The sequence below is a fragment of the Hyla sarda genome, chromosome 6 (genome assembly GCF_029499605.1).
Source record: "Hyla sarda isolate aHylSar1 chromosome 6, aHylSar1.hap1, whole genome shotgun sequence".
Classification (NCBI taxonomy): domain Eukaryota; kingdom Metazoa; phylum Chordata; class Amphibia; order Anura; family Hylidae; genus Hyla; species Hyla sarda.
In genome coordinates this window covers 83,661,518-83,674,850 of record NC_079194.1, presented here as the reverse complement: position 1 = coordinate 83,674,850, position 13,333 = coordinate 83,661,518, and the positions used below count along the sequence as shown (strand labels likewise).

Genomic DNA, 13,333 nt, shown 5'->3' with positions numbered 1-13,333 from the left:
GCCAGCTTTAAATGTGAACATAGTCTTATTGTATAAAGAAAACCTGTCAGATTTTACCCTAGTTAACCGGTAGGGTAAAATTAGGGTTTCTTCCCAGTTCAGGATGACCTCCTGAGTTTCCGCGATACTGTATAAAATGTCCTGCGTTGTATGCTAAGGAGGCTCAAGTAGTCTTTGGGGCATGCGGCATCCTGCACCCAAGCCTGTAATCACTTCTACACAGCTGTCCGTGATTGATAGCCCGGGCACAGATGTCATCAAACATGAAGTCTCGAGCAGACCTATCGCTGCTTTTCGGCCTGTGAGAGATTTCAGAGAAGAGCGGTGGTGTTGGCCATACCCAGGTGGTCAATCATGCCCGAGAGACTAATACAGCTCTGAGCTCCGTGACTACATAAAGATGCAGTGGGACTAGTTGTAGCTGGCCACCATACGACGCAGGACACTTTAAAAACTTTTTTTTGACCCTTAAGCAGACTAGGAGGACATCCAAACCTGGTAAGAAACCTAATTTTACCCTATATAACCTGTTGATACCAGTTTTATATAGAGTAAAATAAAAAATGGAACCTGTTGCCAAACCGTACCATGTCGCGTGGTCAATTGCTGAGCACCAAAACCTTGTGCAAATTATTGTAGATTTTTTTTCCTGAAATTATTGCTCAATGTTTCTATACATGAAACACCATTTTAAAAATTGTGGGCAAATCATGGATTTGCCTTGCGGTATTCGCCTGCATGGCATAGAACAGCTATGTGTGAATGTGAATACAGCCTAAATACTAGTAAACTATAGGGCCCTGTTCATTCTGGCAAAAAATCTGTACAAAATAGTGAATGGTAAAATATCAGAAACTCCCCAGACCCCAGTATAGTCAATAGTGTCAGTCGGGTGCCGTTGGATTCAGTCATTTTTAACAAATAACTAAACAGAACAACAGAAATGCTTTAATGTAGTTGTGAACAATCCCCACCCCACCTGGAATATATAACGTACTTATAATTTTTTTTGGGGGTGTGCTTTTCTGGTCTTTGCAGTGTCTAACCATAGCCTGCCCATCCCCCAGTGTCTTGCTGCCATGCCAGATCATTTTTCATCAGTAACAATTAATATCCCACATTTTCTATACCTAAGCGGCAATTTGCTGTACTCAGCAGTCCTTGCTATTCCGCAGTTACTGATCTTGACATGTGTCTTGTAAATGCTTTCATATAAGGCTGAATATATAACATGATGAATTCCTTTCCCCATAACACGTTTTCACAAAGTTTGAAGTCCTTGGCAATGAAGGATAATGGGATATGACTCAGAGCGTCTCTTCTGCCTGCGTTAGTCATTATCTAACAATTTTCAGAATTCTGCTTAAATGACAGTAGGTAGTAGTTTACTTTGATATATTTAGGGGGTTATTTTTTTGCTTTGAAGTTTTCTATGGTTATAGGACTTTCCTATAACCCAGGTTTTTTACTTTGTAGCAAATGCACAAATCACAGATATGGAATAAAACAATGTTTGTTTAATAGCAAAACATTCTGGCTTCATGAAACCTCCCTCGAACAAATGAAAGGAAGTCATATAATCTAGAAAATCAGTGTAATTTAATAGAGGAAAAAATATGGCATCTCTATCAACCTTGGAAAGATGTGCAAATATAGACAAAATGGAAAGGTTATAAAAGGACAACTTACAGGTTGACCTAGGAAGACCGCAGAGTCAGGATAGAAATCTCACAGCAATATGCCATGAAGATATAAAGAATGCAGAACAAAACAAATAGGGGAAGGGGGGCCAGGAGTCAATGTTTGTGGCGAAAATGTAAAAAATCAGCTGAATGAAATGGGATAAAAAAGGCTTTGTGCTTCCGGGCCTGGTGATCATGCAATTGCAGAGAAGATTAGCAGATTTGCTACTGATGACAAAAAATAAATATAAATAACATAAAAATAAACCATGATGCATTAAAAATTAAATAACGGAAAAATAACTTGGAAGTTGAACACAGCTTTATGCAGAATATTGTCTATCAGTGACGTTTGGCCATCCTTAAAAGGGGTACTCCAGTGGAAATAAAAAAAAAATCTAAATCCTTCCAGTACCTATCAGCTGTATTATACTACAGAGGAGGTTTTATAGTTATTTTCTGCCTCACCACAGTGCTCTCTGCTGACACCTCTGTCTGTGTCAGGAACTGTCCAAAGCAGGAGAGGTTTGCTATGGGGATTTTCTCCTGCTCTGGGCAGTTCCTGACATGGACAGAGGTGTCAGCAGAGAGCACTGTGGTCTGGCAGAAAAGAACTACACAACTTCCTCTGGAGCATACAGCAGCTGATAAGTACTGGAAGGATTTAGATTTTTTAAAAAAAGTAATTTTACAAATCTGTTTAACTTTTTAACACCAATTTAAAAAAAAAAGAAAAAAATTTCCACCGGAGTACCCCTTTAAATTCAGGCATCCTTAAAGTCTAATGAAAAGCAAAAGAAAGTACTAAGATATAATTTTTTTTTTTTTTTTTTACTTCATAACTATTTTTTTAGCACTAACTGAATCCTTAATATTTCCTTTTGTTTTAACCATATACCCTTTAGTAAAAAAATTATATAGCTTTCATCAGTTTAAAAAAAAACAGAATTTTGTGTCATCGATCTATGACTTATGTATTTTATGTATTTGCTATGTTTTTGGTACGAATAGAGTTTGATCTTTTTTATTGTACCTAGTAAGTTATTTTGGTATTGTATCGGAAAGATCATCACATAGTCTTCTGTTACAAAATCTATCTCCCTAAAGATACAGTAACCACTGCGGGGACTCTTGGATATTCTATCCAAAAGCCCCAATCATATGTTTTGTTCCCTAACTAAGACTCCCTGCCATCTTGCTGTGGTTTCCCATTGCTCACAGTCATTGAGTATTTGTTAGTTTTAGGATTAATGTAGGCAACTAAGCTGATAAGAAATTTCAGGAAGCAACCTAATAATAGTTTATGTCCCATATGTCTTTGCTGTAGTTTTTCTTCTATAAATATCCCTCATTGCGTTTAGTTGCATCACAAACACTATTGATCTAGGTTATAAATTTTGTACAAAATACTCCCATAGTTCTCATCAATTCAGCTTAATGAAGGGAAAGCCGGTTAGTAAGCTGTAATATTGGTCTCCTGTTTTAATTTATGACTATCACAGTGCATCTCAACTAGTGGCAAACGCCGGCAGCCATCATTTAACAGCTTCTGCATTTCCTGTAACTGATAACCCAAGGTGAACACCAGCGGTATCTCTGCACGCTGCCATTATAACAGGACTATATTTTGGACTACATTAGAGCAGGACGCCAAGTTGTTCACTTAATCTCCGCTGATATAAATGTCTAGGATGTACTTAGAGAGGGGGGTTTACTTGTGTAAGGGTCGACCCCAACAACAGAGGGCTCTTGTGTAAAAAATAGTTTAACAATCTTTTAAAGCAGCACTAATTCTATGGCACTGGGATTACTACTAGGGCGCGCTTGAGTTCGGACAGTTGAAGTGGAAAATAGAGGAGAATGAGCACGTTACATAAATTACATTTGACCTGATCTAATGTGTCCCATATTCACATCAGTGAAAAAGGCATAGGACAAACGAGTCCATTAGGTGTCTGTATTTAGGTTTCTGACTAATGTGTATTAGTCACTGCCCATTAACCTTTAACCCTCTATATTGGTTTGTGATCCTGGCACTGTGCTGGCCGTTTCAGTGGATCAATGGCCTGACCTTAATTAATTATTTCCATTTCCAAATTAAAGGGGTTCAGGGTTTAAAAAAAAAGAAGTTACCTTCTTTGAGAAACAGCACCACTCTTGTCCTCAGTCTGTCTGTGGTATTGCAGCTCGGTTGCATCGAAGTGAATAGAGCCAAGATGTAAAATCTTGGATAACCCATTTAAGGCTAGGTTCACACACACACACAGTATTTTGGTCAGTATTTTTAATCAAAACCAGGAGTGGGACCAATACAGAGAACATTATAAATAAAAGATTTGCACCTTTTCTGTGTTTTGGACCCACTCCTGTCATTGGCTAAAATGACTAATTAAAATACAGTACAGTGCGTGAACACAGTCTAAAAGCTGCAGACACCCTTACAAAGATGAAAGTTTGTAAATAAATGACAAACCAGTCCCATACCAGCGCCATAGTACCAGTTGAGTTGATGACTTATCCCTATTTTCTGATTGGTGCAAGTGTCCAGGAGGTGGGGGAGATTTGCCTAAGTGCTGTGTTGGTTTCATGAAAAATTATGGACAGTGTTCTGCAGCTTGTATGTCTAACAATGCCAAACAAGCTGCTGAATCCAGCAGATTATATATTGTAAGACATCCCAACTGCAGGAGACAGGCTGGTCAAAATTTTTAAATGATCTCTATAATTTTTAAAAACTTTTGATGTAATGGTCTGTGTTTTCCAACCCTGTCTGATCGCTAGAAAGTCAGGAGAAGTGCATTCTTAGTTCTCCTGCCTCAATGTCACATGACTGAGACAGTCTCACAATGCAGGTCTATGGGATTCTCGCTCACATAGACACACAGCAGGAGAGACCCTTCAGTCAGGGTCTTGAACACTCAGATCCCAACTAGTTAAAAACTTTTTTGACTCTTTTTATTTAAAACTACGTAAATGTTTTAATTAAATTACTTACAATGTGATAAAATGATCTGCAGATGAGTACATTAAGCATAGCTAAATTACCTCTGGTGCACTTGCGTCTTTTATACACGATCAAGTAATATTTAAAGTCGTTGACCCCAAGCATAGGTATTTGAAAATTCTGAGTATTTAAAGCAAGACAAAAACAAAATATATGGAGAGGCGCTTCCTTGTGTATTATAGTCAGTTAACCAATAGAGACACCCAGGGCCCATAAAGACCGCAAGTTTAAAAAAGTACAATTTTTAGGTTTTGCAAATTAGGAAAAACACTAATGATCGCCGACAGATGATGAGTTGTTGCAGCACCTTGTGGAACTACACGGTAGACTGTGGAATACAACTTAAAGGGGTACTCCGCCCCTAGACATCTTATCCCCTATTCAAAGGACAGGTCATAAGATGTCTGATCGCGGGGGACCCCCACGATCTCCTTGCTGCACCAGACATTTGTTTAGAGCATTGGATGCAGCACTGGAGGCTTGTGACGTCATCACCATACCCCGCTCGTTAAGTCTCGGCCACGCCCCCTGAATGCAAGTCTATGGGAGGGGGCGTGATGGCCATCACGCCCTCTCCCATAGACTTGCATTGAGGGGCCATGACCGTGATGTCACGAGCGGGGTGTGACTGTACATCACAAGCCTCCGCCCCGCATCGCCAGTCATCTGGCACGGAGCCAAGTTCGCTCCGTGCACCGGATGTTTGGGGTGCTGGAGACGAGATCACGGGGGTCCCCAGTGGCGGAAACCCCACAATCAGACATCTTATCCTTTGGATAGGGGATAAGATCACTAGAGGCAGAGTACCCCTTTAAAGAAGCCAGGACCAGGCCAACAGATAAATCACACCCACACTCCATGACCAAGCAACTGATGCATCAAATCTCATGTCCTGTCACAAGGATTGACCAGGGTGAATCTTTTACCAAGGTCTTGTGTGGTGGTGTTTTTTTATTTTTTATTAGCAACGCGTTTCAGCTATAATACCAAAATCTTCAGGCTTGATGTTAGAGAGCTTAAACACATTGCTATAGGAAAATAAGACCATGATATGCGGTTCACTGTGGTCGGTCCCCTCATTCAGGGGGAAATCAGATTTGATGCATTGGTGTCCTGGAGTGTGGGAGCAAGATATCCCTTGGCCTGGTCCTGGATTCTTTGAGTATTTGAATCACGAAGCAGATCTATATGTTGCAGAACCCTTTCTTAGATGATTAAGCTTCAATTTTCACAAAACTGAAAGCCCGCTTGTTATGAATTCTAATCCCGAGAGTACTATAGTCTTCAGACTATGCGTCTTCTCTGTTCCCGCTGGATTCTGTACTATTACCATCTCCTCTGAGGTATGTTACTTTGATTATTATCTTTTTTGTAATTTTTTTTTTTTCCTTCTGCCTTAAGGCACATGAAAGAAATTTCTGAGTTACAAGTGCAGCAGAGGAAAGAGATAGAAGCCCTTTACATCAGACTGGGTAAACCTCTTCCACCTAATGTGGGATTCCTTCATGCAGCGCCACCAAGTGGCCGCAGACGGAGAATCAGCAAAAACAAATTGAAAAGTGGAAAGCTGCTCAATCCTTTGGTTCAGCAATTGAAAAACGGTACAAGTATGTTTCATGGTTTTCTAACATACCTAGCTTGTAACTGCATGTGTTTGTTGCTTTTTAGGCTGTGTTCACACCACCATTGCCAACCATTAACAAATTTACTGACAATTAAAATAAGTAAACAAATAAACGAGAAAAAAAATTCTCACACTCTGACTTTCCCTAGCAGTACCCTAACCAGTTAGTAGTGTTGTTCTAATTGCCTCTAGGTCTATATTTCTTATGTATTTTACAGTTATGAAAATATTTTGTCAGTAAATTTTTGTAAACGGGAGTTTTCTGGGTTGGCAACCCTGGTGTTTTCTTTCTGTTTTTATTTCTGTTGCAGGTGATATAACCACTGATTGTAATGGGTCTCCTTCCAAGGATCCATTGAAGTCTCAACTGGACCCAAAGAATAGACTTGCAGTTACCTCCCTGACAGCATCTCCGGGTCGAGCCGTTCAGACCCAGCAGCCTTGTTCAGTGAAAGTGACAGTGTCCTCAGATAATATCTGTTCTGGGGTTGTCCGGGATGGTGTTGATATGCATGGCAGCAGCGGACAAGGTGATCTATTATTACAGACTCTTCTTTCTGTGCTAGTTTCATTGTCAGTGTAGAGTATCAGGCTGAAATGTAGGAAAGCAACAGGGGGACTGCGTTGCTTTGAGACTACACTTTGCTGCTGTACTACAGGGTTTCTATATCTTGGCTCAAGACAAAAACTGTGAACATGATCATTCATCCTCTGTATGTGAAATCTATTCAGGTAAATTTCAGTGTTTGCCAGGAAAATCTGTTTTCATACAAGTAATTTCTGTTTAGGAATAGACAGAATCTGAATCTTGTATATACCTGCAGGCGAGTACTACAATCTGGGTTTACTTTGTTTATGCTAGATATACGTTGTGTAATGGAAGATGCAACCTCTTCTTTTCTTCCCCCCCCCCCCCTCTAATTGTAGTGATCATGTCTACTTAATAAGCCTGTCCTTTTAAAATTGCTTGCAAGCCCACCAGACTTGGATCAAACAGGAGATGCTACCCTTTGGATTTCTGGCAAAAAACGAATAATGCACCAAGGAGAAATTTTTGGAATGACGCACATCGTAAATACTTACACATATAAAGTGATTAGTGATTACAATAGTAGAGCAAAGGAATAATGTTGTTGGGGAAACCTATACAGTTGAAAGGAGGCTCTAGTATCATATTAGACCACCTCTAGCCTGGATACAAGATAACATACGGTTGGGCATGAAGGCATAAAAGTTTTAAATGGCATCCGGCAGCACATTTACACACAGGTGTTACAATTGGGCCTGGAGATCCTGCACACTTGTAGGTTACTGGCACTGGATTACCATAAATGCTTGATTTGACAATAAATCTGGTGATCTGGCAGGATAAGAGTGTTAGATTCGGGTGTAGACATTCCTGGGAAACCCTTGCAGTGTGGGGTAGTGTGTCGCTCATTATGAGGTGTTAATACTGGAACCTGACCCTTACTGGATCCTAAATAGAACCTCGATTTGTTGCTAAAGGTAATACAGTTTGTCTGTAGCAGTCCAGGTTTCTCATTCCTGATACTACTACGAATGTAGGAGATGGTGCCTGTCAGCGGCAGGACATTTAATGGATATCATGACACCAGATTTCCTTCTCCTTGGCACCTAAAAAAAAAATATTCTGGATGGTGGACAAGGAAATTGTGGAAGCTGCTCGTGTTTGGTGGTGGTTAAACAATTCTCTCTACGACAACTGTCTGGGCCATTCAAAACCTGTTTATCTTGTGTGTGCCCACACTTTACCACTGCTCCTGCCACCTCACAGCTTAGGCAGAATGGCCTAGGTGACGAAACAATCGTTCAGTTTTTTTTAGACTTTGTGGGGCCACATCATTATGCTATCAACTGGGCAAAATGAGGGCATTGTAGAGACATGTTTAGCAGTCAGTTACTCACCAAGAGGTTCAGGTACCAAGAAGTAGCCTTTGAGAGCCTTTTTATGGGGAAGCAGGGGGGACACTTTATACTCTCTTGTAGCAAGGCCAAACCTGTAACCATTTACATATGTGCATGAGACATAACTGCTTGGTGAGTTTTGCAGCAATCCATTTCTATCTGGGTGCATTATTTTTTTTGTTAGCGTGTAGTTGAAGTAGATGCTCAGTATGCCAGCTAAGCAACACTTAAACGAATATGGGTGCTAGCAGAACATTTCGTCTGACAACTTGAGCTTAAGGGGTGTAAGACCATGGGCCGTTCTGATTTGCTTTTGGTTATTCAGCAGTTTTTAAATGACTTAAACGAGGGAAAAATGAGATTTGCCATGAGCAGGCAGCTAGGTAGTACTACCACACACCACTATGACTATTTAAAGAGGTTTGCTTACTTACACTTACGGCCTAGTCACATGATAGTGATAACTTCATGATTGGTGAGAATCTGCCTGCAGGGGCCCCACTGACCATGAGACTGTCAGTCTCTGAAAAAGTAAATAGAGCAATGGTCTCCATTTGGAGTCTGTGGGGCAGAATACAGAACGGTCAGTCAGTCCTATAGACTGTAAATAGAGTGGCAGTCCCACAGGCACTTCTGCTCTGTTCACACAGTGGTTTCTGGCCCCCCAGCAAACACACATGAATTACCTACCCTTTGGCTAGGGAATAAATGTTCGAGAGTAGACTCCTTTAACTATATATTTAAGTAATTTAGTAATTTAACTATATATTTGAGGCATTATGTTACATGATGTCTACTGCTTTATCCTCTTACCTGTATGGTAAGGGTTTGGTCTGTATAAGTATAAGGCCAAGATATAGATCAGTATGATATTTTAGAGGCAACTATTGGAAGCATTCCTTGACTAATACATCTAAAGCCTCATTCTCTGAAGGTGTTCACAACCTGTGTAATATTAACCCTCATAAAATAACATTTATACTTTGTACATGGGGGTGATCAATGCAAGTTTAAAAGAACGGCTTCTAAAGTAGAAATGACCCATCACAATGCTAAAAGCACAAAGGAGAAGCGGGTGGCCTTACTGTCATTTACCGCAAGATTTTTCAGGGAAGCACTTATAACCAAGTCAAAACAGATTTGTGTACTTGAGGGGAAACGAGGCTAAAAAGGCAGTGCTCTCATAAAAGTCCAAATCATCAGCATAAATTATTCAAAAAGAGAAAAGGGCACTCACCCTAAATAAAACGTAGCTTTTATTCCCTCGTAGTTAAAACGGTCTTGTGAACATTGGCCAAAGACCGACCGGGTGGCCGCTGCGGTCCTTCAAGCAACAGGCTGCTTCACGGTCAAACTTCCTCTGGTCTCCCGGGAGGCCAGAGGAAGTGGGTTTGATCGAGAAACAGCCTGTTGTTTTATTTAGGACGAGTGCCCATTTTCTCTTTTTGAATAATTTATTCTGACCCATCAAAATGATTGTCCCCAGATTTAATAGAACTTGTATATTTTCTTCCTTGATGCAACCACCAATCCCTTGTTTGGTAGTAAAGAATTTCTATGTATATAACAAAGCTGTTTTTTTTGGCACGCATCCATAGCTAATCATAGTTTACCAGTGTCTCTGTTTTCTTCCCTCTATATTCATTTGCAGGCTGGACGGTTTACCACCAAACTTCTGAGCGAGTGACCTATAAGTCTAGTAGCAAACCTCGTACCCGATTCCTCAGTGGACCTGTCTCTTTATCCATCTGTTTGTATTTGTTCTTTTCTATTTAAAGCCTCATCTCTTCCCGACCTCAACCTTTTCTTTTACCACTTTCATTTCTATCAGCCACCTTTTTCTTCTGACAGCTCATCCATTTCTCTGGCTGTGGTACCCAACCTTTGTTCAAAGAAGGTCTTTTTGAAAATGTAGAATAAACTGATAGTCTTTTTATAACTAAACCCCAAGTAGCAGTTTCTTTTGCAGAAACAACATAAAATAATGAACCACATACTTAGGGAGAAGATTTGGCCTCAGTTTCTCTGCCATAGGTTGAGTATCATTGTTGAAAACTGGCATCATCTCTTTGTAACATGCAGATGCTGCCACTTTTTTTTATTTTACCATCTTTTATTTGAATGCTTTTGTTTGCGCAGTTTATACCTAAAGTCTAGGCAGCAAAAGCATGTGGGCAGGAGCTCACATTCTGTGCAGCCTGGCAACAGTGTGTACACCAGGGCAGGACTGGGACCAAAAATAGGCCTGTGCATTTTCGATTAAGCAGCCCATTTTCATCATAGGAGTAGCTATGTGGCGACAGGGCCAGAAATGGGAGGAGCCAAATGTTAATCATAACTTGGTACATCACAGAAAATGTATACTATATAAACATTAGGCTTGAGTAAAACAGTGTATTTTAGGCATATTTATTATGAATAATGCATTCGCAAAACTGCACAAAGATTGTGTCTGTATTTTTAACATTAATGTGCTTTATGTCTACGCGAAAGTAGTGTCTGTGCACATAGTTTGTAAAAAAAAGGGCATATTTTCTATAACATATTTTCTATAATTTTCAATAATACCAGTATACAAGGAGGAATATTATCACCATACATATTATCATCGTAGGGTTGCTGACCAAATTCTGTATACTGAGACCAATATTAGCTATAATAGCAGTATACAAGGAGGATACAAGTGGTACCTCCAAATCTGTGCTCGCTGCAGGCTCTCACCTTCCTTGTTACATCAGTGGCAGCTCTGGCAGGCAGTGGTTAGCGGGCACATTGTAACAGCTCAGTGGACCACAGTGTAGCATATGTACACAGTGACCTTACCAGCAGAATAGCGAGTACAGCTCTAGAGTATAATATAGAATATAACTCTGGATCAGTACAGGATAAGTAATGTATGTACACAGTGACCTCACCAGCAGAATAGTGAGTGCAACTCTGGAGTATAATACAGGATATAATTCAGGATCAGTACAGGATAAGCAACGTAATGTATTTAACCAGTGATCTCACCAGCAGAATAGCGAGTACAGCTCTGTAGTATAATACAGGATATAACTCAGGATCAGTACAGGATAAGTAATATAATGTATGTACACAGTGACCTCACCAGCAGACTAGTGAGTGCAGCTTTTTTTTTTACTTAAATTTTGATGTGTGTTATTGAATTTCTCATTTAAATGGTTATTATATCCTAGGGCCCCAAGGCTAAGGAAATGGAGGACTCCCAGATAAGATGAATAGTCTTTTTGTAAAGCTGGCCATACACATTAGAGGTGCCAGCCAACCATCTAATATGGTGTTTGAGAGAGTTTGGAGGGCCCATACAGATTAGATGGTCGGTTGGTTCCTCTGAAATGGGCACATCTATTGTGTATGGGCCCTCTGAACTCTTCCAAACACCATATGGTGAGGAAAAGAAGAAATTGGCTTGTTGAATTTCAGCTGCGCCATTATTTTTGTTCTCAGGAAGATGACCCACCACCAGAGGAATATGGTGGCATTGGCTTTCTCTCATATGATCATTCAGAACACTTGTGGCCCAACAGCTAACTTATATGTCCGGCCAGCTTAAGACTAGGGGACGAACAACTGTAGTAGGCCATAGGACAGACGATTGGATCAGTGTGAAAACTAACACTTGTAATTATCATATGCATTACATGTCATTTAATATTTTTTTTAAATCTGCCTTAGGGTTTGGTAAAAGTTGTAGCATTTAGAAACCTAGTGACCTTTTAAATAACGAAACATTCAGTGCATTGAAATTAGTGTAAAGGAAAAGTGAACTAGTTGTCTATGGGATCCAGTCTGTTCCCTGATTGCATTTTCCTAAGGGTCTCTGGAATAGGATTAGTTGTCATGAACATCTGTGGCGCTTACTTTTTGCACCAGTTTTGATAAATCTCCCTTACTGTTTTGCAGACCATCTAAACTGGGCTATTCATCTCACAGGATACCCAATATTCTACTCTTAGATTATTATTATTAATATATGACTTCTGGCTTTTTTTTTTTTTTTTTTTGGGGGGGGGGATTGTTTTTTACCCTTTTAATACCTTGAAATATCATCAAAACTACTTTCTCTCAAGGAGTAGGAGATGCAAGAAGATGTACTGAATGGATTACTATAATTATTTTATGTTCAACTCCTCTAGAATGAATTTCTGCTGGACCTCCAAGCAGGAGTTTAGTAACCCTCCTTGCCAATTCATGGTCTTCATAGTCTCCACAGAGTTTTTCCTCTTCCATTGAAGTGTATAGCTCTTTTACAGCACTCTGTACCCTACATAAATATCAACACAGAATCAGTGACTGGGGACACATGCAATTGTCACATTTCGGCCCTGTTTAAAAGGGTTTTATATCCAGTTTCTGATAATACATATTAATATTAGATTTTTCTTTTCCTTCACCTAAAAACCTCAGGACACACTTAAATGGTGGCCATACATTTTCAAGAACTGTCTAATGAACATGTAGTTGGTTAAAAGTTCACTCCTGACCCTCCCATACACATGAATGGTCTTATGTATCCTTTTTGGGAAGAGGGTAGGCACGGCTAGACAGCTTAGGCGCTTTCTTATCCTAGAACAAAAGGGCCCGGCAGTGGAAATCAAGCATCCCCCGACCTTTCTCTCCACCAGCACCATCTGTTCGTCGGGAGGCCACCATACATCTTAGACAGTTGGCTGAAGTTGACTTTATTCTGTGTATAAGCACTTTTACAAGGTAGCTACCCCCAATAAGTAGTACCAGTGAGACTTTCTTTCTAGAAGAGAGCTAGTTTGTATAATTTTTGCAATTATGATATCATCCTATACGGGGCTATTGTAGCTACATGAGCAAATGTCTCTTAGATACTGACAAATGCTGAAGCTTCTGGTTGTTCCCAATGGCTTTGAGAACTGATTGATCATATAGAGCTCTCTAGTACTGTAACAAGTGAATGATTAATAAGTAATTAAAGGAGTACTCCAGGCAAAACTAACTTATCCACTATCCACAGGATAGAGGATAAGTAGCTGATTGCAGAGGGTCCGACCACTGGAACGATGTAAGATAACAGTATAAGATTTTTTTTTTATGCAGATGTAG

At 40.0% G+C, this 13,333-nt stretch overlaps 1 protein-coding gene across 13 annotated transcripts in view; it reads left to right on the top strand.

Annotated features, from left to right (window-relative positions):
* The window catches only part of WNK2 (WNK lysine deficient protein kinase 2), a 266,333-nt gene that overhangs the window by 225,145 nt on the left and 27,855 nt on the right, over positions 1-13,333 (top strand). For 9 of the 13 annotated variants that reach the window (XM_056524329.1, XM_056524323.1, XM_056524326.1 and 6 more), the window contains 3 exons: positions 6,088-6,293; positions 6,622-6,840; positions 9,888-9,986. In XM_056524329.1, the coding sequence (XP_056380304.1) occupies positions 6,088-6,293; positions 6,622-6,840; positions 9,888-9,986 (524 nt within the window). The remainder of the gene's footprint in view (positions 1-6,087; positions 6,294-6,621; positions 6,841-9,887; positions 9,987-13,333) is intronic. The other 4 variants (XM_056524328.1, XM_056524327.1, XM_056524325.1 and 1 more) reach the window with 3 other exon arrangements.